This window comes from Pleurodeles waltl, chromosome 11, assembly GCF_031143425.1.
Source record: "Pleurodeles waltl isolate 20211129_DDA chromosome 11, aPleWal1.hap1.20221129, whole genome shotgun sequence".
NCBI lineage: Eukaryota > Metazoa > Chordata > Amphibia > Caudata > Salamandridae > Pleurodeles > Pleurodeles waltl.
Window position 1 is genome coordinate 34,522,306 of NC_090450.1, and position 27,389 is coordinate 34,549,694.

General features: G+C 47.0%; 1 protein-coding gene across 3 annotated transcripts in view; it reads left to right on the forward strand.

Annotated features, from left to right (window-relative positions):
- The window catches only part of AP2M1 (adaptor related protein complex 2 subunit mu 1), a 174,799-nt gene extending 161,351 nt beyond the window's left edge, over window positions 1-13,448 (forward strand). For all 3 annotated transcript variants that reach the window (XM_069212940.1, XM_069212941.1, XM_069212943.1), the window contains 3 exons: window positions 1,982-2,079; window positions 11,865-11,976; window positions 12,259-13,448. In XM_069212940.1, coding sequence (XP_069069041.1) covers window positions 1,982-2,079; window positions 11,865-11,976; window positions 12,259-12,393 — 345 coding nt within the window. In that variant the 3' untranslated portion in view covers window positions 12,394-13,448. The remainder of the gene's footprint in view (window positions 1-1,981; window positions 2,080-11,864; window positions 11,977-12,258) is intronic.
- The last annotated feature ends 13,941 nt before the right edge of the window (window positions 13,449-27,389 follow it).

Genomic DNA, 27,389 nt, shown 5'->3' on the forward strand with positions numbered 1-27,389 from the left:
CCTCTAAGGTGCCCTCTGGGGTGTATTTTGCAATAAAATGTACACTGGCATCAGTGGGCATTTATTGTGCTGAGAAGTTTGATACCAAACTTCCCAGTTTTCAGTGTAGCCATTATGGTGCTGTGGAGTTCGTGTTTGACAAACTCCCAGACCATATACTCTTATGGCTACCCTGCACTTACAATGTCTAAGGTTTTGTTTAGACACTGTAGGGGTACCATGCTCATGCACTGGTACCCTCAACTATGGTATAGTGCACCCTGCCTTAGGGCTGTAAGGCCTGCTAGAGGGGTGACTGTCCTATACTTGCATAGGCAGTGAGAGGCTGGCATGGCACCCTGAGGGGAGTGCCATGTCGACTTACTCGTTTGGTCCTCACTAGCACACACAAGCTGGCAAGCAGTGTGTCTGTGCTGAGTGAGAGGTCTCCAGGGTGGCATAAGACATGCTGCAGCCCTTAGAGACCTTCCTTGGCATCAGGGCCCTTGGTACTAGAAGTACCAGTTACAAGGGACTTATCTGGATGCCAGGGTCTGCCAATTGTGGATACAAAAGTACAGGTTAGGGAAAGAACACTGGTGCTGGGGCCTGGTTAGCAGGCCTCAGCACACTTTCAATTGTAAACATAGCATCAGCAAAGGCAAAAAGTCATGGGGCAACCATGCCAAGGAGGCATTTCCTTACAACCCCTTACCTAGCACATGCAGATTGCCATTGCAGGCTGCGTGTCTTGGTGCAGCTAAAAGTGAAAACACAACATGGCACACAGCCTGTGTGCCATGTCCCCCAACACCGTTTGCAATATATATACTTACATATATTGTATGCAGAGTTAGAGGAGATGGCACACAGGCTGTGTGCCATGTTGTGTTTCACTTTTAGCTGCACCAAGCCATGCAGCCTGTTGTGCTTGGTGAGGGGTCCCATTGGATGGCACAATTCATGTTGCATCCCTTAGGGACCCTCTTTTGTGGCCCAGGTACCAGAGGTACCATTTACTAGGGACTTTGAGAGGATGCCAAAAGTTTTGCCAATTGGGGAAACATTTGTACTGCTTTGGGAAAGAAATCTGGCACTGGGGACCTGGTTAGCAGGAACCCAGTGCACTTTGAGTCGAGATCACATCAGATTCCAGGCAAAAAGTGTGGGGGAGAGAGGGGTGGGTTAACCATGTCAAAGAGGCAGTTTCCCACATACCTCATTTTGGTATTCTATATAAAGAGCCAGCTTCCTACAGGGACCGACGTCCAGAGATGCATTACTCTTTTAGTCCTTTTAATAGATAGTAATAATGGAGAATCCCTTGTTGGAGAATGAACACATGTAAAATTTCTCAGCTGTTGATATCTGTAGATTCATTACTGGACCTCCCTAGCCCCCTTATTTTTCATTTTTTGAGTAGCACAAGTACAGTGCAAAATACATTTGGACTCAGTTGAAATCCAAAATACCTATGATCCAAAAGTAAAAAAAAAAAAAAACCTCTGTATTACATGGGATGGATGGTAGATATTGGACAGTTTGGTTGAGGGAGGAGGGAATCAGTGGGGCTAGTTGTGTCGGGGCTCCTAAATGATATGTTGGCACATTTGAGAGCCTTGAGGTTCTATCTGGCACTAGGTAATTACTCTGTTCTTTCGGTTTGGGGAAGGGATACTCTTACTGGTGAATCATTGAGTTACGTTCAGTATACAGGACTACGTATCTTTTAGGGCTACTAATGTATAATCGTTGCCCTTCTGCATTTGTTTCTTCAAGTAATCCTGAAGTTCTTACACGGTGAGTGAGACAAACTATTCTGTCTGGAAATGTCATCTTGATTTGTTGTTTGCTTGAAAAATGAAAAGCAATGGTGCGTTTCCTTGTTATAGGTGCGCCTCCACTCAATGCTGGCGCATACTTTCTGGTGGTGTACCGTATTGTAGCTTTGACATTAAGTAGATGCTTGTATTGATGTGTTATACAATTTGTTTGCCTGCAGGTGCGTATTCCAACGCCACTTAACACCAGTGGTGTACAGGTCATTTGCATGAAGGGGAAGGCAAAGTACAAGGCGAGCGAGAATGCAATCGTTTGGAAGTAAGTACATTCTGCAGTCCTTTATTAGAGGCATAATCAATCAGTTTTGTAGTGCAGATTTGTTAATTATGATTAAATCCATTTACTTCTGTTACTGTATGTAGTTGGAGGAAAAAGGACAATGTAGCTGAACTTGAATTATGCTGAAAAGAAATCTAGAGATGCTCTGCAAGAGATTAAATAAGCTTGGAGCTGCCTTTGTAATTTTTGCAACTACCAGGAACAGGGTGGATCATGTGGCAGCCACAGTCATCTTGTCAGTGTGCTGCCGTCACGTGCCCCAAACCGGTTTAATGTTTGCGGACAGCCACTTGACTTATACACTGACTTCTCAGCCAGAGCACAATAATCCATACATCCTAACTATTTGATCACTGGTGGTGCTGTGTAGGATCTCCGGCACTTGGCAATATACCACCTGGCAACTATTAGCCCAATCTGCACCAGCAGTTTCTCACATGTTCCCATCCCAGCTGTGCAGTATATGAAGAATTGATTTTGGATTATGTTCCGCTGGGATACCAAACATTGTTGATAGTCATAAGCACTCTGATCTAATACTGTTGTCTACGTGGACCACCCCACACTGTATGTATAGATGTGCCTACATCTGCAACACAGACAGTTTGGCTCCTGGCTGTTCCCATTCCCTATAGCCTTTCCAGTGTGTAGCAGATTTAAATTATTTAAATTGGATAAAGAGGAAAGTAGGCGGAGGAGAAAAAGTGAAAACCCATGACACAGGGAGAAAGTGGGGCAAAAAGATAAAAAGGCACATATGGTGTCTGGTGGTGGATTAAAGAGGCATGATTTAGAATCAAGACTGAGCAGCCCTGACCTTTTATAGCGCCGGCTGCTGTCTTCTAAGCAAAACTTTGGGGCCTGGCACTTATTCTTTTACAGATTAAGCTCTGGGCATATGACAACACATGTGATGAGCCTTATGGTAATGAGAACGTATATGTTGACCTGCCGGCAGCTACGGTCCTGGATACCTCTCCAGACATTGACCGAGCCTCTAAAATCGCAGCCATGGTAGCTGTTGCAAAACTGATTTAGGCTGTCACTGGTGGTTCACTAGGGCCTGATCGGAGGGTGTATTACCTTCTACCTTCCCGGGTAGAGGAGCACCACGTCAGTCCAGCGGGTGCTCAGGATCATGGAACACCGTGATTCCCTATCCTTCCTGTCCCATCCATCATGTATGCCACTCATGCGCAACACCTCCCAGAGGACCACTTGTCTGTACTCTGTAAAGAAGTTCAATCTCCCTTGGCCTGGGGAGCAATAGATTGGGATTGTATGTTACTCCTTACTGTCTTGTGTGAAAAAGGATGGAGGCCTTCGCCCCATCCCTACTCTGTGCCCTCTGAATTGATTCCTTCAGAAGGGCAAATTCAAGAGCCTCACCCTGGCCGATGTTTTTTCTGCCCTGGATCCAGGAGACTGGATGGTGGTGTTGGACTTGCTCGATGCCTATTTCCGCATCCCCATCCTGCAATCACTCAGACCCTACTTGCTGTTCCATTTAGCTAACAGAATCTTTCATTTCTCTGTGCTCTCCTCTGGCCTGACCACTGCACCTCAGGTGTGCACAAAGGTGATGGTGGTGATCACCTGCGGAAATTGGGGGTAATGATCTTATACCTCAGTGACTGCCTACTGAAGGCGGACTTGTCTCTAACAGTTGTAAGACAGTGCCTGACAGCAGACAACCTGCTAATCGTTGGGTTTCTTCATCACCATACTGCAGTCACACATGACCCTTCACAATGGCTTCCATTGAATCCTGGATATGGTTCTCTTTCGAGCCGTTCCTCTGCTTCAGAGTCTAGGACATTCAGTCTATGATCCTGATGTTTCAACCTTTAGTCTCAGTCTCAGCAAAAGCAGCTCTGAGGTTTCTTGGCCTCCTGTATCCTGCTTGTGGACATGCAGGCCTCTTGAGTGGGACCTAAAGTCTCAGTAGACTCTGCATCAAGAGGACGTAGTGGTGCCTGTGCAGGTGTCCAAGGAGACGGCAAAAGATCTGCAGTGGTGGCTGTTGGACCGCAGGCAGACCACTCTCCCTACCCCACCCAGAACTCTAGTGCCTGATTGCTACATTGCTGGTTTGGGGAGGTTATCCAGGACAGGTGGAGATCAGAGGACTCTAGTCCCTCCTGTGGAGAATCACCTCTACATGAACTTTTTGGAGCTGTGAATGATCTGTTTGACATTGACACATTACTTCCAGCCATCAAGGGGGACCATGATACAGGTTTTCTCAGAACCCCATGCAACTAACAGGCTGCACTGGGATCGATGGTCCTGTGCCAGTAGATACAGTGCTTCTGGAAGTGGCTGAATGCTCAGGGCATCTCCCTGTTTGCACAGCACCTGGCAGGATTTTTAAATGCCAAGGTGGGAAAACTCAGCCGAGGTTGCCCAGCAGAAAGCAAATGCAGTTACACACGGAGCTGGCGCAGAGCATTTTCCGGCACTGGGGAAAACAGTGGCTTAATCTGTTCGCCTATGCAGAGAACACATGTTGGAGTTTCTGAGGTAGTTCTCCCTCATAGACTTCTTCTGTCTGCTTTGTGGATTGGGACTCCTGCTCAGGGTTCTTAAAAGGTGCCCAAGTCATCTTAGTTTCTCTGCACTGGGCAAGGAGAGTGTGGTACTCAGAACTTCTTGCCATCAGCACATCTTGTCTGGCGCATACCTTCTGGGAGGACCTCTTAGAGTAGTTGGAGGACTCTGCCTTGCTCTTGTGACATCAAAATGTATACAGTTGATGGTTTTCAACATCCCTCCTCATGTGTCTGGTGTTATCTTCGCAGCTGGGAGAAGTTGGTTTTTGGTTTACCTCCCATAGCGTCCAACCCTTAAATGCAAAGTTGTTTGATGTTCTCATGTTCTGTTTTTCATTAGCCCAGCAATGCCTTGGCAACAGTCAAGAGTTAGCTTTCACCCTTTTTATGTTCGCTGGATCAGCCATCCCTCCTCAAATCTCCAGTTGTGATGTTTTTTAAGAGGCTGCTCCATATGTTCCCACCAACACCATTTGTCAGTGGAACCTTAATTTTGTCCTTACCTGAGGTGCATTCCTTTCAAACAAATGCTCAGTCTGCTCATCATCAAGACTGCATTTTAGTCACCATAACATTGATGAGACAAGTCCACAAACTGCAGGTGCTGTCTATAGTACAGCCATACATCGCATTTTTCCCCAGAGACAAGCTGGTCCTTCAAACAAAAGTGGCCTTCTGGCAAAGGTAATAATGCCCAGGGCTTAATTTGAGCTAGTAGATGCTTGGGGGGGTGGATGATGGTGTACCTCCTCTTCCACCACCACCTCCTCGAAGCACTTGTTACACATCAGATACTTAGCAAGAAAGAGAAAATGCACAGAGGTAAAAAGAAGGCAAAAAGGATGGGGGGAAAAAGTCATAAAGTGCAAAACGAGAACCTGCATGGGTGAGATAAAGGGGAAGAGGGTGATAGTGGATTAAGGGAGGCATGAGAATGAATTGAAGACTATGCAGCTTTGGTATTCTTTGTGCTAACATTTCATAGCGGTGGCCACAGGATTCTGAGTAGAGCTTTGGGCACCAGCAGTCTCTTTTGCAAATTAAGCTGTGGTAACGCCCTTGCACGTACGATGATTCATCACCTTGCAAAAAAATTGTGTGCACTACCAGATCCCCAAAAGAAGAAAGCATGACCTCACTGTTTGAACGCCAAGACGGCCTGAGTTTCTACCTTGACCTGGTAATACTGCACGATGACCAGCTTCTGGTTGGTTTCTCTGAGCAGAAAAGGGCAGAGAGGTGCAAAAGGAACAATGTCCTGATTGGTTATATTATGCTTCAAGATCACCTATGGGCTGCCAAAAAAGCAGCCCCAGAAGGCTTAAGCACTCATTTCACCAGAGTTAAGGCTGCTACCACTGTGCTGGCCTGCAATGTGCCAGTCTTGGACATCTGCCAGGCTACTATGTGGACATCCCTCCACATGTCCACAAAGCATATTGCCCCGTACAGCCAGCGGGATGTCTTACTGGATTTGCTGGTCTGAGCGATTCCACATGTCCACGACTTGGGGGAGGTACTGCGTTGGTATCTATTCACAGGGTGAGGAATCTCGCAGTTAAAGTTCTCTATCAGAAGAACATGTTACTTGCCTTTAACACCTTTTCTGACTCTATCTAACCGCATATCCCTCAGCGACCTACCTTCCTCTCCGTTCTGTCTAATGGTCTAGTTTAGTCCATTATAAAGATGCCAAATCTGAAAGTCTGCACACTGCCATGCTCTGATTTCAAAGGCTTTGCGTCCACTGACTGAGATCAAAAAGAGAAACTGACATCTGAGCAGTGGTGGCACACCAATGAGGGCCCCAACATCCCATCCAGGGCAGGATGGATAGAACACAGCCTTGCTAGCACAAATTAACAGATACATTCTTGCACCTTTGGAAATTTGCAGGGTGAATTCCACCAGAAAACACTTTACCAAAGGTGATTCATTGTTCAATTCTCCGGTCAGTTAAATGTTGGACAGTTGCCATTTTATCACAAATCTGGAGACTAGTAGTGTTCATGCTTAAAACCTTCCTGAGCAAAGTTCAATACATGCTCTATAGGTTTAAAATAAATCCCTTCATAAACATCTATAATAGATCGGCCTGCCACTTTAAGGATGTCTTACAATCCTCTGCCAGCTATAAACACTTTACTTGCCATTGCTCCTCTCACAGACTTAGACTTCACTCCAGTCAACACCAGAGAGTTGCATTACAGCATTCTTCCATCTAGCAATAGTTACAGAAAACACGTCCCTTAAACACTTTATATCAGCAGTTGATAAGCAGTCAATCAACAGTGGACTCGGATCAACAGCTCTGTTTTAGGGTACCTGTTGCACAATTCACAACTGGGTATATTTATCAAAATTTATATAAATGAGACAGTGTTCTTTTCCATATTTCAAAATGAACTCCATTTGATGCAATGTCTGGTCTCTATATCCAGAATTTCACATCAGAAACCTTCTTTAAAAAATTATATAAATCAAAGTTGCAAATTTCCAAGTCAAAGACCAAAGACAAAAACCTATTGCTCAGTCCAGAAACCATTTTAAGATCTTGCTCACATCCCACAAAGTATTCTATTTGGCTCAAGGAGAACTTCTTAAACACACTCCTTGCATGACTCTGCGTACCTCTGCAATTATACCAATAGAAATTTGTGCTATTAAAGATTGGTGTGCAGCAATCCCTAATATTTAGCAATTAATGGCTTCATAAAGTAAACCTTTCTTAAACAATTCTGATAAGAAAATCACTATCATAACTTCATCAGCTTTAATGGGCTGCAGCTACCTCTCCATTCACTAACAAATCCAGATATTCTGTTCCATGTCCTCCTGTTTCTTACTACTGCTACCTCTTGCCCATGATTCATAGAGTTCTACAGCATCTCCCAAAAAATGGTTGAGTGATGGGTGCAGGAAAGACACTTTTTGGCATGGTTACCCCCTGCTTTTTGCCCATTATCAGTGTGCTTAGATACTTGTCACCGAGATCCTGCTAACCATGACCCCAGTGATTGTGCGCTCTCCTCCAAATTTGGTTGCCTTGGTACCATTTACACCCCACAGTTGGCATACTGGTGTACCCCTGTAAGTCCCTAGTATGTGGTACTTAGGTGCCCAGGCATTGGGGTCCCCCATGGGCTGCCATTTGCAGCCTGCGTGAAAAGGTGCATGCACCCTTTCACTGCTGGTCACTGCACCAGGTCACAATAAGGCACTCCTGTGGTAGGTCCTCCTAGCCAGAAGAGGGCAGAGTGCAGGTCCCTGTGTGTGTGTGGGCACCCCTCCAGGAGCAAAGGTGCCACTACAAACTCCAGTTTCAATTCCTTGGACTTTGTAAGTGTGGGGAAGCCATTTTAGCTATGTACTGGCCATAGGTCACTACCTATGGTCCAGCCACACAATGGTAACTCTGAACTTATACATGTTTGGTATTAAACATATCGGAATCATACCCCAATACTGATGCCAGGATCGGTGGCATGATTCCATGCACCCTGGGGGCACCCTTGAGGACCCACCAGTATTGCTCCTACCAGTCTTCCGAGTAGCCCACGCTGAAGCGGTCTCAGGCAGGATTCTGCCCTCCTGCTGCTTGACCAGCTCGAGCAGGGGAAGGAAGAACAAAGGATTTCCTGTGGGAGAGGGGTAGTCTCCCCACGCCACCGGCTTGATTTGAAGGGCACATTTGATGCCCTCCTTGCATAACCCGGTTTGCACCAGTCCAGGGACCCCCAGCCCCTGCTTTGGTGTGAAACTACACAAAGTGAAGGGGAGTGCCGAGGTGTGTGTGTGCCCAGAGCTCCTCCAGTTGGCCACCTGATTCTGCAATCTTGGAAACCAGATATGCAGAGGCGCCTGGGAGCTTCTGGTTGGTCAGGGCAGGTAACCGATGTCAGTGACTCCCTCTGATAGGTGGCCACCCTGCAGAGTTCCCAAGCCCCCTGTTAGGGCTACTTAGGGTGGGTCCCCAGATTCAGCATGCAAGACTCCACCAGGACTCTTCCACATCAACCTCTTATGCTCCTGACCACAGGAACTGCTGCTGGACTTCTCTGGAACCAGACAAGCCTGCAACACCCGAGACAACCTCACCTTGCAACATTGTTTCTGGATCCTTCCAGCAATTGCAACATTTCCACGGCTGTGCATCCTCTGGGGTCGGCAAGACTTCACCTGCACCAAAAAAGCAAGAAAGAATTGCCCTTATAACTCCCCTGCATCCTTGGGCATCTAAGGCAATGACGTCCAGCTGCTGTCCTCACTGCAACTTACTGTGCCTGCTGCCAGTGGGTTACCTGTAAGGGTTACGATTGCTTCTGCTGGCTCTCCTGACTGCTGAGGGTCAGCCAGCGCCACCCTCCAAGAGTTGAGTCCCTTGGACATTGCTGGTCCTCTTCAGCTCTGCAAGTCTTCTTCTGCCTGGATTTCCACTTGCTAAAGCTTGTTGGTGGTCTTTCTAACTAATGAACTGTCTTGAGACCAGAAAACCAGCTGCGACCGCTTCTGCAAGACTTCAAAGTCTCATCTGCAGCTCCTGGGGCTCCACTGCTTACCTTCATCTTCCACCCTCTACCCGTATCTTCTCCCAAATAATGGTGGGCAGTGGCTCATGCCCTACCTAGTCACTACTTCATGGACTGGACGTTGTCCCCTTCTTTTGCAGGTTCTCTTCATCCGGAGTCCACTGTTGGGTTCCACTGGACCGATCCTGTTTTTGCAAATTTCCTTTTCCAAGTCCACTTGTTAGTCTATGGTAAGCCTATGTAACTTACCTCTGCTCTCCTGCTCACTGGGGGTCATCTAGATACTCACCACTTGGGGTTCCAGGTTCTCCCAGATCCCCACTAACTGCTCCACATCCTTGGGTGGGGAATATAACTTAGCATTCCACTATTTTAGTATATGGTTTGCCACCGCGCCCCGCCTCCTCCCCATAGGGCCCTAAGTATTTTCTGCCGTTTCTTAACAGTGCTTGTTTTTCTATGCTAATTCCCAATACTTACTGTGTATATATAGTGTATACTTACCTCCAGTTGGGGGTCTGCCTTTAGTAATCTAGTTCAGTGTTACTGTAATAAAGTGTTTTCATTTTTGCAACACTGTGTGGGTACTCTCATGTGAGATAAGTTACTGTGTGACTATTGTGGTATTGCAAGTGCCTTACACTCCTCCTAGATAAGTCTTGCCTGCTCACCACTAGAGAACCCTGGATCCAATAAAATTATAAAATTGCACCTAAGATAAACATTGTTGCATCAGGACCCACCAGTAACGATATATGCTGCTACATTCTGTGCCTGTAGGCACTTGTAGATCACCTTCTTGGAAGTGGCTAAATAGATCTTATTGTCATAATCCAGTTAAGAAAATTGACATCAAAACCTGCAACTGGATCTGTGGCCTGTGTGTGTGTTGGGGGGGGGGGGGGGGGTGTCCTGCATGAAGAGGCTGCACACAACGTCTGAGGGTGTCCATAATGGGCAAGTCCGAGGTGGGTTTCGTCTAGGAGGACTAGGGAACCACGCTGGCACCGTTGGGTGCTCTTCAACTCGAGCTGAGTGGCATGAGTGCAGTGGTGCTTTAAGGTGTCTGGTTTTAAGTGGTCCGGAGTCCTTGAATTTTGGTTTGGGTTACCTGCAAGATGCAGGGAAGCAGCGTCGCTGCTCCACAGTTCCTGGGTCTTTCTTGAAGGCAGGCAGCCCTCCTGAGCTTTGAATGCACACAGCTGCAGGAAGAGTCAACTTTGGTGCAATTCAGCCAGAGCAGCAGATAGGCCGGCAGGGTTGCGTCAAGATCAGAGGTTTTTTTTTTTTTGCTTTCCCGACTCTTCAGTGTCCTCCTTAGGTCAGCAGGAATCTGCTTTCCTGGTGCCAGGGGTTCTCCTAAATAAGAATTTAGGTGCGTGTTCGGTAGTAGCCAATGGGATACTGACCCTTGGGGTCACTACACCCACTATATGACCACTCCTTTGAGTGAATCCAGATCTGCATACCAAGTGCTTTGGGCTTCTTCGAAGCCCCTTGCCTTCAAATGCAGATTCATGGTCATCCTGTTCGGTGGGGTGTGCAAGCACCTCTCCCAGAGCAGGCTTTGTCTCTGACTGCCCAACAGCAAAGACTCTCGCCCTTGGGCGTCAGACTTGTGTCTGGTGGTAGCAGGCTGACTAAAACTAGACAGTGGTAGTTTTTAAGGGGACACCTCTAAGGTGCCCTTTGGGTGCATGTATTAATGAAACCATCTCTGGCATCAGTGATGGTTTATTAATACAAGAAGTTTGATACCAAACATCCTATTTTCAGTGAAGCCATCATGTAGCTGGGGATCTTCGTTACCAGTGTCCAGCACATTTACTTGAAATGGCTTCCCTGTTCACTTACTATGCCTAAGAATCGACAAATACATAGCTGGGGCATATCTGCTTATGCAGATATGTCCTCGCATGTAATATAATGGATGTGCTAGGTGAGGGGTCCCTGCGGGTGGCACTGTACATGCTGCAGCTCTTGGGGGCCCTCTTTGGTACCCATGCCCTAGGTACCAAGGATTCCGTTTACTAGGGACTTACGGGGGAGGGGCAAAGGTATTGCCATTTGGGTAACAATTCTAAGTTGTAAGGAAAGAGATCTGGCAATGGGTACCTGGTTAGTAGGATCTAAGTGCACTTTTAGTGAACATTTCATCACATACCAGGCAAAAAGTGAGGGTGACTGTTAAAAAAGGGGCACTTTCCGACAAAGCTTTCACTAATATTGAGAAAACATCTTTAAAGATCGCACAAACATCCATCATGTACTACGGAGACTGTGAGTGATGTAGTATACTCAACTAGCTGATTGTGGTGACCTAAAGATAAACTGAGTGTCATCAGTGTATATTTAGATGCTCCCCCGGTCAAGTGCAGGACATTTTACTGGGTTTCACTGAATTGTACACCACTGGGCACAACAGCTTATATCTTTAGATTTAGAGGAGAAAATGGTTAGTGAAGTAGACTCTATTTGCCAAAAGAAATTCGGTCCATCCCAGCTTGAATAAATCTTGAGATATGGATGGCATGGTTTGTATTAATCGGGATGTTATTTTTATATGCAATATATGAAGATCTGGAGTTAATGGTTAGATACTGATTTCTAACCCCTACAGCCAAATATGTACTTGGTTTCAACCCTTTGTTTACAGTTACATTTCACATGTTTTCTTTTTCAGGATTAAGCGCATGGCTGGGATGAAAGAGTCTCAGATCAGTGCTGAAATAGAGCTCCTGCCAACTAATGACAAGAAGAAGTGGGCACGGCCCCCGATTTCTATGAATTTTGAGGTTAGTGGGTGGTCATTCAGAAATATCTGAAGTCCTTGTGCCTAGGTAATCCCTGTAGCTGAGAGCAGTCAATGTTCTAAGTCACTAACTTATGTATCCTCTAGATTACCTATTTCTTCTGTAGTCTCACCCTTCATAACTACCTTGCATCTCAATCCATTACTGTTAAAAAGTGCAAGTTTGGGACAAAAGTAGCACCTCCTAGTCATGATTGAAATTTGTAGCTTTTTGGAGTGCTTACCCTTGGATGCATTACGTTATGTGCTCTTTCTCTCGCTCTAGGTGCCGTTTGCTCCCTCTGGTCTTAAAGTCCGTTACCTGAAGGTTTTCGAGCCAAAGCTGAATTACAGTGACCATGATGTGATCAAATGGGTGCGCTACATTGGAAGGAGTGGGATCTATGAGACGCGGTGCTAGCCTTCAAGGACGCACGAGGGGCCTCCAACTTCCCCAAGAAAAGCTAATGAAAGCAGATGGGAATTATCTGGCTGGGGACGTCACTCCCCTCTGCTCACGGGTCATCAGAATGAAGCTTATCAGTGTCTCTTTGATGCAGTCTTTTTACTTAAGGGAAGTCATCCTTGCTGTAAGCATTCACCCTGAGACTGCAGCTACATTGGTCCCTGGATGGAAGTGTAGATGTCTTCAGAAGGGAGGGGGTGGCGAACAGCAGCCACAGCCGGGTCTGTCTCTTCTTGGGTGAGGGAAGGCAGGAACACGGCAGCGTAGGCTTGTTGCATCCCCCTCCTGTCTAAAAGTAATGATCTAAACCATGCTCCATCCATTGCTGTCTTACTACATGCTATATCATATCCTAGTATTTTTCAAATCTCTTGCATATATGTACCGCTAGAATAGTAGAACTGAAAACAGAGGAAACTGGATGAAGCCAACCCGCTCCGGTCTACGTGGCTGGCTAGCAATGTGTTTATCAATGTGCTCTGATGTGGCAGCAGCCCCTTCTTCATGACACTCCTGCCACAAGATTACTTTTGATATAGAGCATTGCCATGAAAGTTACCCGATATTTCCTGGTTCTTGCATTTTTTTTTATCATTGTTTGTGACCAAACAAAGATGTGATATTTGAATCCCTTGGCTGCTATTGATCAGGTGAAGGGGTACAAATCATAAGCCCGAAGGAGAGTCCTTGTCTTCTCACTTGACTGTCTTTAGGTTTCCTAGCCCTCACTGCCTGTTGATTGCAGTTCTACAGCTGCTGAGCTAGCACACTAAGGTTTGATTTCTGTGTAGAGGCAAGGTTCTCCCCTTTTGATCCCACTGGAAGTGTATCTGATTTGCAAGTGGGGAGTATCACATAAGAGGCACTTAGTATTGCCAAGGGGCCACAGAAACGTGTAATGATTGGAGATACAGCTACTGTCCACAGTCTCTGGTTCCTGATGGTGTTCTGTTCGTTTTGTACACTCTGTGATTGTCCAGTTATGAATCCAGTAAACTATGTACACCTGACACTCTATTTGTCTGACTTCTCTTTACTGCCTCCTTGTGTGGTGGAAGTTGCACACCGTTGTCGAAGCTTAAATCTCATGTTTGTCGGGTACTGTCTCCGACCTTGTTCATTCACAATTCTCTGGAACCCCTTAAGCTCTCAGGTGGGGGCATATCTTGGATATAGTGTTTTAACTAATGTAAGAGTGGGAACTCCAGTTTTCTTTAGCCATGCACCTAATGCCTGCTGCATCCAGCCTCATGAACTGCACTGCAGGAGGTGGCTGCACGCTGTGTTGTGAGCAGAACCGGCCCTGCACCCAACTTCCAGGAAGCATGGGTTAGCTTCATAGAGGGTGGGTTCAGAGCACAACCGCCCTGTAACCAACTTCCAGGAAGCATGGGTTATCTGCATAGAGGTGGGTTCAGAGCACAAGCGGCCCTGTAACCAACTGCCAGGAAGCATGGGTTAGCTGCATAGAGGGTGGGTTCAGGGCACACCCGGCCCTGTAGCCAACTGCCAGGAAGCATAGGTTAGCTGCCTAGAGGGTGGGTTCAGGGCACAACCGCCCTGTAGTCAACTTCCAGGAAGCATGGGTTATCTGCATAGAGGATGGGTTCAGAGAACAACCGCCCGGTAGCCAACTTCCAGGAAGCATGGGTTATCTGCATAGAGGGTTGGTTCAGAGCACAACCGCCCTGTAGCCAACTTCCAGGAAGCATGGGTTATCTGCAGAGAGGGTGGGTTCAGGGCACACCCGGCCCTGTAGCCAACTGCCAGGAAGCACGGGTTATCTGCATAGAGGGTGGGTTCAGAGCACAACCGACCTGTAGCCAACTTCCTGGAAGCATGGGTTAGCTGCATAGAGGGTGGGTTCAGAGCACAACCGGCCCTGTAGCCAACTTCCAGGAAGCACAGGTTAGCTGCATAGAGGGTGGGTTCAGAGCACAACCGCCCTGTAGCCAACTTCCAGGAAGCATGGGTTAGCTGCATAGAGGGTGGGTTCAGAGCACAACCGGCCCTGTAGCCAACTTCCAGGAAGCATGGGTTAGCTGCATAGAGGATGGGTTCAGAGCACAACCGCCCTGTAACCAACTGCCAGGAAGCATGGGTTAGCTGCATAGAGGGTGGGTTCAAAGCACAACCTGCCCTGTAGCCAACTTCCAGGAAGCATGGGTTAGCTGCATAGAGGGTGGGTTCAGAGCACAACCGCCCTGTAGCCAACTTCCAGGAAGCATGGGTTAGCTGCATAGAGGGTGGGTTCAGAGCACAACCTGCCCTGTAGCCAACTTCCAGGAAGCATGGGTTAGCTGCAGAGAGGGTGGGTTCAGAGCACAACCTGCCCTGTAGCCAACTTCCAGGAAGCATGGGTTAGCTGCAGAGAGGGTGGGTTCAGAGCACAGCCGACCCTGTAACCAACTTCTAGGAAGCATGGGTTAGCTGCATAGAGGGTGGGTTCAGGGCACCCCCGGCCCTGTAGCCAACTTCCAGGAAGCATGGGTTAGCTGCATAGAGGGTGGGTTCAAAGCACAACCTGCCCTGTAGCCAACTTCCAGGAAGCATGGGTTAGCTGCAGAGAGGGTGGGTTCAGAGCACAACCTGCCCTGTAGCCAACTGCCAGGAAGCATGGGTTAGCTGCAGAGAGGGTGGGTTCAGAGCACAGCTGACCCTGTAACCAACTTCTAGGAAGCATGGGTTATCTGCATAGAGGGTCGGTTCAGAGCACAACCTGCCCTGTAGCCAACTTCCAGGAAGCACGGGTTATCTACATAGAGGGCGGGTTCAGAGCACAACCGCCCAGTTGCCAACTTCCAGGAAGCACTGGTTATCTGCATAGAGGGTGGGTTCAGAGCACAACCGCCCTGTAGCCAACTTCCAGGAAGCACTGGTTATCTGCATAGAGGGTGGGTTCAGAGCACAACCGCCCTGTAGCCAACTTCCAGGAAGCACAGGTTATCTGCAGAGAGGGTGGGTTCAGAGCACAACCGCCCTGTAGCCAACTTCCAGGAAGCACTGGTTATCTGCATAGAGGGCGGGTTCAGAGCACAACCGCCCTGTAGCCAACTTCCAGGAAGCACAGGTTATCTGTATAGAGGGTGGGTTCAGAGCACAACCGGCCCTGTAACCAACTTCTAGGAAGCACTGGTTATCTGCATAGAGGGTGGGTTCAGAGCACAACCGCCCTGTAGCCAACTGCCAGGAAGCATGGGTTAGCTGCAGAGAGGGTGGGTTCAGAGCACAGCCGACCCTGTAACCAACTTCTAGGAAGCATGGGTTAGCTGCATAGAGGGTGGGTTCAGGGCACCCCCGGCCCTGTAGCCAACTTCCAGGAAGCACTGGTTATCTGCATAGAGGGCGGGTTCAGAGCACAACCGCCCTGTAGCCAACTTCCAGGAAGCACTGGTTATCTGCATAGAGGGCGGGTTCAGAGCACAACCGCCCTGTAGCCAACTTCCAGGAAGCACTGGTTATCTGCATAGAGGGTGGGTTCAGAGCACAACCGCCCTGTAGCCAACTTCCAGGAAGCACAGGTTATCTGCAGAGAGGGTGGGTTCAGAGCACAACCGCCCTGTAGCCAACTTCCAGGAAGCACTGGTTATCTGCATAGAGGGCGGGTTCAGAGCACAACCGCCCTGTAGCCAACTTCCAGGAAGCACGGGTTATCTGCATAGAGGGTGGGTTCAGAGCACAACCGGCCCTGTAACCAACTTCTAGGAAGCACTGGTTATCTGCATAGAGGGTGGGTTCAGAGCACAACCGCCGTGTAGCCAACTTCCAGGAAGCATAGGTTAGCTGCCTAGAGGGCGGGTTCAGAGCACAAGCGGCCCTGTAGCCAACTTCCAGGAAGCATGGGTTAGCTGCATAGAGGGTGGGTTCAGAGCACAACCGGCCCTGTAACCAACTGCCAGGAAGCATGGGTTATCTGCATAGAGGGCGGGTTCAGACTGCAGCAAACCCCTCTGTGCGTGACCAGGGCTGTTCACCGCATCTGTTGGCTGCGCACAGCTTTGAGAAAAGTCGAATATACAAATATGGGAGTTGGATGTAGTGTATTGTATAAACATCAGAAGGTTCCCCCAAAAGGTTACATTGACTCTGTGCTTATAAAACAAAATGTAAAAACCCCTCTTTACTGCAGTTATGATTGACTATACCAATCATAACTTACAGCATTGCCGTGCACTGCTTGTGCCCACCACTATCACAGTATCACCAATTGGAAAATATGATGCAGCGAATACATGTCAAGCAATCAATATATACCCCTTTGTATATGTATAAAAATGCAAAATAACCAACATTCTCCATAATTTGTACCAGGATGAAGGTTAAGGCCAAAGTGCTTGTAGAACAGGTAAGAAGCGTAAGTGAACTTGCCACAGGGGGGTGACACCTCAGAGTCCAGTGAAGGATGTAATATTCATAACTCTTTTCAAGGAATATAAAGAAAGAGCGAGCCAAGGGTTGTCGAAAAATGCTTAACGTTGAGATGAGCAGCAGATAATTCAAATGTCCTAAATATATTCAACTGACCTTCGTGATCAGTCACGTGGTTGAAATGACAAATTAAATGAAGACAGAAATAATAAAAGTGAAGTATGTGTTCGGAACTAGAATTTAACAGATCAATTCTCCAGTGGCTCCATATGTATTTGCAGCTAGCTGTGACAGTAAGAGAGAAGGGATGACGATCTCAGCTGAATCCTTAGCATAGATTTCTTTAGGAGCCAAAACGTGATATGCAAATTGCCAATATGCTGATAGGGTTGGAGATATTAACCGTGCCCTCCACCCGGGTATATCGAAGTATTTTGGATAAAATTAAAGACTCTCTGGGGGAAGAGTGCTGACATCCCAGACCTGTGATCTTTTCCAGTGAATTCTGGCCCAGGAGCGTTCAACTGCTTCAGCAATTTCATATATTATGCAGTAGGGAAGATATTTCCATTGTTTACTTCGATTTTAGCTGTGAGTTTGAGCCGTGAGGTGTTTCAGTGTGAATCTTTTCTGGATTCACATGCTGCGCATTATTCGGCCATTTAGTCGTTTAGTCTCCCTGAAGTCGCTCTTCTGTGTTTTTTTTTTTTTTTTTTCAATTTTTCATGGAGATCATAAACTATTTGGGTTTAAACCCGTCCATATGTGGCATCAGGTCTACGCCCTGGACATCCCTCCGTGCATTTGCCATCTTCAAATTTGTTTTTCTGCTTTTGGGTCTGGAAGCCTATGGGAGAGCTGTGGAATCAATGGAGAAACAATGGTAAAAAGGAGAAAGTTTCCCACTAAAAATCTACTTTGACGGAATAAGTAGAAAACACTAAAAAAGCACAGAGGAAATGCTATAAACCACTGAGTAACACCAAGGTGAGAAGACCACTGCCCAAGACTGTGTAGTATGAGAATTGGAAGGGGGCATGGAGCATACCCTTTTAAGGTTTTGCCTCCAGTGCGACCACAAGTAATAAAGCCTTTGCCTCCCTAAGGGCCACAGTGCAGAGGACTGTATTGGATGTGCAGATTTCTTGCCCATCACGACAGGTCAGAAGCATAGGTGGGCACACTATGCAGTGATGTTGCCTAAGAGAATGCAGGTGTCCTTAAAAGAACTTGGCTGTCTAGCAATGAGGAGGACCTTTTTCTACTGAACATCTTGGACGCTGAGTAGGCCCAAGGAGAATAACTAGACCGCAAGGAGATTGAGGGCCGCGCTAGAAAGGTCCAGAAGAAAACACAGATGGAGGAACACAGAAGGTAAACTCTCAGGGCTAAGACATCTGCACTGAAATATTTGTCCTGAGAAAAAAGCAATGACCCCAAAATCATTGATGCCAGAGCGCAGGGTGAAGCACAAGGAGCCACATGTATTTTAGACAGAGGACACAGATGGAGGCAAACCCTCGAAACCTGGTTCGATCTCGATAGAGGATCAAAGGCATGGGAGACTGATGGCGGAAAACAGCTTGTCACTGTCTGCAAAGACTGGGCCCGCAACGACATTGAAAAGCCACTTCTCATCGACACTGAACGTCACTGAGACACCAAGGCACCAATTTCAACATCAAAAAGTTCCTCAGCCTCGAGGTAGAAACACAGAAACAAAGCAGAACTCGACGATGAAAGAAAATCACTCTAGGTAGAGCGGAAAAGGAAGTGCCTTGAGGCCGAACTCAAGGCCCTAATCAAGAAAGAGGGAATTTGACAACTCCCTGCAGGGATACAGGATTCCACTTAAAAAAAGAGGAACCAGAAGAAATGGAAATCCCCATCTCGTTAGAGCTGCAGGAACAGGGGTTCTTCGACTTGGAGGAAGGCGAGCAGACCAGTCTATCACAGACAGAAGAGACACCGGATAAATGTCAGTACATTTACACAGGCTTGCCAAATGAAGGGGTGTCATGTTATCCATCAGAGCCTTCAACACCAGATAACATCACTGCATACGAAGTTAGTAAAGAGGACTGCAGACACTAAGGAGGTTCAGCTGAAAGGGGAACAATCGGAAGCATGCTTCCTCCTTGAAAAACTGGAGCAGAAGCAAAACCAGTTTCTCCTAATGGTCACAAGCATGCTGGACAAGAAGTATTAAAGGAGCCAGTTGCAGCCAAGGTAATAACTCTTAAGGGTCGAGAAAAAGTACATCTTCTCATCAAAGGATCCATCATACAGTAGGGGGAACTTGCTGATTCACTTATAGTGACAGGAGGACACAAAAGAACAAAAACTTTGTCTACGGAACCACCTCCTGACAAGGAAAGCAAGAGTATGCTTGGTGGGGAGAAAAATGTAAAGATCAGCAGTAGTGGATGGGATAGGCAATTGGAATGGCCTGCTAAACAGATAAGGCCACCAACAGTGGAATGAAATGGAGGAGCTCATGAAACGACTGCCAGGGGAGTTCAACAAGAGGAAACTACAGTGTTGCAAGGTGGAGCAGGACAATTGCCTAAACATGCCTAAAATCAGCACGGCCGGTGTTATATGGCCACCACCTTACACAGACACTCTTGGCTGAGGATCTGTGGATTAAAAGGAGGTCTAGTCAACCGTAAGCAGTATGCCCTTCTCCGGGAGCCGTCTGGAGAGGCAGTACACGACGCACTTCAGCGCTTGAAGAAGCAGAACCACACTGCTAAGGTCTTTGGAGCTGTACAATATAAGGGACTTTCTGGGAGGCGTAGCCCAGAGAAAGGACAGCTTCATCAAGGGGAATCATCCAGCCACATGTACTCACGCAACCTTCAGCAACCAGTGGAGTAAGTCCTCCACTTCCTCACAATGGCAATACTGCTCAAGCTTCAGTCAGCACATTTGCTGGAGAGGGAGAACCTCGAAAGGGGAAAACCACACTAGGAAGTGACTACACACAAAGAACCCTCCGACACAAGTCACCAGTGGGAGAAAGAATTGGAGGATTCCTGAAGAAATGGGAGATCACCTCTGACATATACTAAATATAAAAAAATATGGCTACTGCATAGTTGTCAGCTCTAACATCACCATTAAAGACAAAAAGAATAAAGGTAGACCAACGACTGTATCAGGAAGTGGAAGAATTACTAAGCAAGGAAGCTACAGAGGTATTACCCCCAAACCAAAGACTCAGAGGGGTTTACTCACACTGTTTCCTGGTAACAGAACCAGACAAGATGTTAATACTGGACCACGGGTCACTAAACAAGCTCATAAAGAGACGCGACCTCAAAATGACAACACTAGAAGAGGTCATTCCCCTGATAAGGGAGGGAGACTTCATGCCAGCCAGAGCCCCCAAGGATGCCCACCTGCACATACCAGTAAACAAGCAGCACAAACAGTTCCTCTGGTTTGTAGTGTACAAGACACACTGACAATTCAAGGTGTTACCATTCAGAATAAAATCAGCTCCAAGGGTGTTTGCCAGATGTGTAGCTGTGGTTGCAGCACACCTATAGCAACAGGGTAGTCAAAGCAAAGACCAGCAACCAGTGCCGAATGAACATTCTTACAAACCCTGCACTCACTGAGATTCTTCATCAATTATAAGAAATTGTCACCGAACCCAGGCACAAAAACATTCCTGGGTGTGATCTTGGACACTCAGACCACGAGTGCGAAACCAATGGTCGAGAGGGTCAAAGTGATCATAGTGCAGAGTCACCGCTACCAGAAGGAGCAACGTCTGAATTGGGACTATCTAATAGCTGTTACAGACCAGGTTTAAAGAGGAGGGGAAACCATTCAAACTACCAACACCCTCAGTGACCATCACTACAATGCATCCCTCATGTGACGGGGAGCTCACATGTACAAGCTAAACATTAGAAGCCTATGGAACTCCAAGGAAGCACTGCATCAAATATATATACTAGAACTGAAAATGGTGTTACTGGCGCTAAGGCCTTCCAGAGCCATATAACATGAAGGACAGTTTGATTCAAACAGACACAATGTACAACCTGAAAAAACAAGGGGAACAAAGTTCACATACTCTCAACCTTGGCCCAGGAGATTTGGATATGGGTCATAAGGAACAAGGTATCAATAGAGGCAATACACTTACCGCACAAGGAATACACAGAAGTGGACTGGCTGAGCAGAAAAGTGAGCACCACTCATGAGTGGAACTAAAACAAGAAGTGCAAAGGCAGATTTTCCAGATTTGGGGGACACTGCAAGTAAACCTGTTTGCAAAGCACAAGAACGCATAATGCCGAAGCTTCACATCCAGGTTCTACCACCCAGTCACTGGGGAATGCCCTGTCAATAAACTGGTGAGGAAGATTCGCTCACACATTTCCACCAACTCTAATGATACTGAAGGTGATCCAAAATTGCAGGCAATCCTAATCCTGATAGCCCTACAACAGGCTCAACGTACATGGTTCTCAGACCTCTTGGAGATATCCCAAGGACAGTACATCGCACTCACAGCACTCCGACACCTATTAACGATACAGGAAGTACAGGTTTGGCACCTGAGACCAAACACACTGTCTGGCGGCATGTCTCCTGAGGACTTAGTTCACCCACTTCAAATTGCCAAGGAAAGCGATCGAGATTCTAAAGCAAGCACGGCGATCAGCAACAAGGAAATGCTACAGCAACAAGTGTAAGAGGTTTCAACAATGTTGTAGCAGGCTAGGGAAATGGAGTCTGGGCACCGAATGCCACAGCCTTTTGATGCAAGACTCATCTACCAGAAAAGCATCTCTTGTGCCTCTATCAAGGTCCACCTAACAGCCATTGTAGCATACACAAGAGCCATACTACAGTGTGGTATTAATGCTTCCTAGTAGGAGTAAAGAAGGTAGCACCTCCAAAGAAGCATCACCCTTCGAACCAATGCAGAATGCACAACTTAGATTTCGAACCCTCAAAACCACTGTCCTCGATGCTATATCTCACTAAGGATGGTCAGTGAAATGAAAGTGCTCACCACTCAGGAGCCATATCTATGGATACTTAGAGTCAAATTAGTAATGAGGACAAATCCAAAGTTCATACCAAATACATCATCGAAGTTGTACGTTAATGAAGCTATCCACCTACCGTCTATTTTTTCAACAGCCTAAAACGAAGGCAGAGAGAGCATTGCACACACGATGTCCAAAGGGCAATTATGTACTACTTGAAAAGAACAAAAGACATCCGGAAATAAAAGTTCTTTGTTTAATTGGGTGACTTAAGAAGTGGACTTCAGGTCACCTACGGAGCCATTGCACGATGGATCGTGCAGACAAAACAATATTGTCACAAGGCAGGCGGAGTAACCCTCACAAAAGACCAAAAAAAATACAACAAAGAAAAAAGGGGCAACCCTCACTTCCCTAGGCAGTGTAGCATTGTAAGATATTTGCACAGCTGCAACATGGTGATCAGTACATACCTTCACAAAACTTTACTGTATGGTCATTCAGAACAACAGGGAGGCAGAAGTGGGCAAGTACTGAAACATTAGGTTCGATGGCATCTGTCGCTGTAGATACGCATGTTCTGCAATAGCTCGCCATCTGGTGTTGGGCCGGAGTGTTACAAGTTGTTTTTCTTCGAAGAAGTCTTTCGAGTCACGGGACCGAGTGACTCCTCCTTTTGTCTCCATTGCGCATGGGCGTCGACTCCATCTTCGATTGTTTTTTTTCCGCCATCGGGTTCGGACGTGTTCCTGTCGCTCCGAGTTTCGGAACGGAAAATTAGCTAATTTCGGAAGATTTTCGTCGGTATTGTTGCGTTCGGGATCGGCGTACTTAGATTCCACACCGCATCGAAGATCGAAGAGCTCCGGTGCCCTTCGGGGTAGTTTTTCGATCCTCCGTCGGGGCCTGGTCGGCCCGACCGCGTGCTGAAGAACGCCGATGGAACGGACCCCGTTCCGTTTCTGCCCCAAATGCCACAATAAATACCCCTACACAGACCAACACTTGGTCTGCAACCTGTGCCTGTCACCTGAGCACAGCGAAGACACCTGCGAGGCCTGTCGTGCGTTCCGGTCCCGAAAAACACTCCGAGACCGTCGAGCCAGAAGACTTCAGATGGTGTCCGCACCGACAGCCCAACGGGAGTTCGAGGAACAGGAAGAGGAAGGTACCTTCTCGATCCAAGACTCAGACTCCGAAGGATTCGACGATACACAAACCGTGAGTAAGACGTCGAAATCCACTCAGAGGAACATTTACAAGGCCCAGGGGACGCCACTGCCACCAGGCCATGGCTCGACCCATAAATTCGGTGACCGACCGTCGGCACCGAAAAAGGCCCAAACAGTGCCGAGATCGTCCGACTCCGGTCGAGACACCGGCACGCAGCCTTCTCGGGACCGAGAAAGTGCTGGAGACAAGCCTCGACACCGAGATGCCGGTGTGGACACGGCTCGACGCCGAGACAGCGGCACCGAAACAGATCGACGCCGAGAGGTTTCGGCCCCGAAAAGGAAAAAAGTCACCTCGGAGCCGAAAAAACACGCAGACAAAGTTTCGATGCCGAAACAAACTGCAAGCGACCCAGCTTCAGGCTCTTATACAGAAGAGCACTCGCTAACCTCCCAAATGCAAAAGCATAGGTTTGAGGAAGAGCTACAAGCAACTGATGTGGACCATACGCAAAAGCGTATCTTCATTCAGCAGGGGACAGGAAAAATAAGCACCCTTCCCCCCCATTAGGAGAAAGAGAAGGTTGGAGTTCCAGACGGAACAAACACCACAACCAAAAGTGGTGAAAAGAGTTACCCCACCACCCTCTCCTCCGCCCGTGATTAACGTTTCACCAGCACAAACACCATCACACTCCCCAGCTCACACCACCATGAGCCAGGGTGACCAAGATCAGGACGCATGGGACCTATACGACGCCCCAGTGTCAGATAACAGTCCGGATGCATACCCTACAAAGCCATCTCCACCAGAAGACAGCACCGCGTACTCTCAAGTGGTGGCTAGAGCAGCACAATTTCACAACGTAAGCCTCCACTCAGAACAGGTCGAGGATGATTTCTTATTCAACACACTCTCCTCCACCCACAGCTCATACCAAAGCCTGCCTATGCTCCCTGGTATGCTCCGGCACGCAAAAGACATCTTTAAGGAGCCGGTCAAAAGTAGAGCAATCACACCAAGGGTGGAAAAAAAGTATAAGGCGCCTCCTACGGACCCGGTTTTCATCACTACACAGCTGCCACCAGACTCTGTCGTTGTAGGAGCAGCTAGGAAAAGGGCAAACTCTCACACATCTGGAGATGCACCACCCCCAGATAAAGAAAGCCGCAAGTTCGATGCAGCTGGTAAAAGAGTCGCAGCACAAGCTGCAAACCAGTGGCGCATCGCGAACTCCCAGGCACTACTTGCGCGCTATGACAGAGCCCACTGGGACGAGATGCAACATCTCATTGAACATCTGCCCAAGGACTTACAAAATAGGGCAAAACAAGTGGTTGAGGAGGGACAGACCATCTCCAACAACCAGATACGCTCCTCCATGGACGCTGCAGATACAGCTGCACGGACAATTAATACATCTGTAACTATCAGAAGGCATGCATGGCTCCGAACGTCTGGATTTAAACCAGAGATTCAACAAGCAGTTCTCAATATGCCTTTTAATGAAAAAGAACTGTTCGGTCCAGAAGTGGACACAGCGATTGAGAAACTCAAGAAAGATACGGACACTGCCAAAGCCATGGGCGCACTCTACTCCCCGCAGAGCAGAGGGAATTACAGCACATTCCGTAAAACGCCCTTTCGAGGGGTGTTTCGGGGTCAAAGCACACAAGCCAGCACCTCACAAGCCACACCGTCCAGTTACCAGGGACAGTATAGAGGAGGTTTTCGGGGACAATATAGAGGAGGGCAATTCCCTAGAAATAGAGGAAGATTTCAAAGTCCCAAAACCCCTACTACTAAACAGTGACTCACATGTCACTCACCCCCTCCACACAACACCAGTGGGGGGAAGAATAGGTCATTATTACAAAGCATGGGAGAAAATCACTACAGACACTTGGGTTCTAGCAATTATCCAACATGGTTATTGCATAGAATTTCTACAATTCCCTCCAAACATACCACCAAAAGCACAAAATTTAACAACACACCATTCCAATCTCCTGGAGATAGAAGTGCAGGCACTATTGCAAAAGAATGCAATCGAATTAGTGCCAAACACACAAATAAACACAGGAGTTTACTCACTGTACTTTCTGATACCAAAGAAGGACAAAACACTGAGACCAATCCTAGACCTCAGAGTAGTGAACACTTTCATCAAATCAGACCACTTCCACATGGTCACACTACAAGAAGTATTGCCATTGCTAAAACTACACAACTACATGGCAACTTTAGACCTCAAGGATGCTTATTTCCATATACCAATACACCCATCGCACAGGAAATACCTAAGGTTTGTATTCAAAGGAATACATTACCAATTCAAGGTACTGCCTTTCGGATTAACAACCGCACCAAGAGTCTTTACCAAATGTCTAGCGGTAGTCGCTGCACACATAAGAAGGCAGCAAATACATGTGTTCCCATATTTGGACGACTGGCTAATCAAGGCCCATTCGTTCATACAGTGCTCAAATCACACAAATCAGATCATACAAACCCTCTTCAAACTTGGGTTCACCGTCAACTTTACAAAATCCAACATTCTGCCGCGCAAGGTACAACAATACCTAGGAGCCATAATAGACACATCAAAGGGAGTAGCCACTCCAAGTCCACAAAGAATTCAAAATTTCAACACCATCATACAACGCATGTATCCAACACAAAGGATACAGGCAAAGATGGTATTACAACTCCTAGGCATGATGTCTTCATGCATAGCCATTGTCCCAAACGCAAGACTGCACATGAGGCCCTTACAACAATGCCTAGCATCACAGTGGTCTCAAGCACAGGGTCACCTTCTAGATCTGGTGTTAATAGACCGCCAAACTTACCTCTCGCTTCTGTGGTGGAACAACATAAATTTAAACAAGGGGCGGCCTTTCCAAGACCCAGTGCCACAATACGTAATAACAACAGATGCTTCCATGACAGGGTGGGGAGCACACCTCGATCAACACAGCATACAAGGACAATGGAACGTACATCAAACAAAACTGCATATCAATCACCTAGAACTTCTAGCAGTTTTTCAAGCACTAAAAGCTTTCCAACCAATAATAGTTCACAAATACATTCTCGTCAAAACAGACAACATGACAACAATGTATTATCTAAACAAGCAGGGGGGGACGCACTCCACGCAGTTAAGCCTGCTAGCACAAAAAATTTGGCATTGGGCAATTCACAACCAAATTCGCCTAATAGCACAGTTTATACCAGGGATCCAAAATCAACTCGCAGACAATCTCTCTCGAGATCATCAACAGGTCCACGAATGGGAAATTCACCCCCAAATTCTGAACACTTATTTCAAACTCTGGGGAACACCTCAGATAGACTTGTTTGCGACAAGGGAGAACGCAAAATGCCAAAACTTCGCATCCAGATACCCACACAAACAATCCCAAGGCAATGCCCTATGGATGAACTGGTCAGGGATATTTGCTTACGCTTTTCCTCCTCTCCCTCTCCTTCCTTACCTGGTAAACAAACTCAGTCAAAGCAAACTCAAACTCATATTGATAGCACCAACTTGGGCAAGGCAACCCTGGTACACAACGCTGCTAGACCTATCAGTGGTACCCTGCATCAAATTGCCCAACAGGCCAGATCTGTTGACACAGCACAACCAAAAGATCAGACACCCAGATCCAGCATCGCTGAATCTAGCAATCTGGCTCCTGAAATCCTAGAATTCGGGCACTTACAACTTACCCAAGAATGTATGGAAGTCATAAAACAAGCCAGAAGGCCATCCACCAGGCACTGCTATGCAAGTAAATGGAAGAGGTTTGTTTGCTACTGCCATATTAATCAAATACAACCATTACACACAACTCCAGAACATGTAGTGGGTTACTTGCTTCACTTACAAAAATCTAACCTAGCTTTCTCTTCCATTAAAATACACCTTGCAGCAATATCCGCATACCTGCAGACTACCTATTCAACTTCCCTATATAAAATACCAGTCATTAAAGCATTCATGGAGGGCCTTAGGAGAATTATACCACCAAGAACAATACCTGTTCCTTCATGGAACCTAAATGTTGTCCTAACTAGACTTATGGGTCCACCTTTTGAACCCATGCACTCCTGCGACATACAGTTCCTAACCTGGAAGGTGGCATTTCTCATCGCCATTACTTCCCTAAGAAGAGTAAGCGAGATTCAGGCGTTTACAATACAGGAACCTTTTATACAACTACACAAAAATAAAGTCGTCCTAAGGACCAATCCTAAATTTTTACCAAAGGTTATTTCACCGTTCCATCTAAATCAAACAGTGGAACTTCCAGTGTTCTTTCCACAGCCAGATACCGTAGCTGAAAGGGCACTACATACATTAGATGTCAAAAGAGCATTGATGTATTA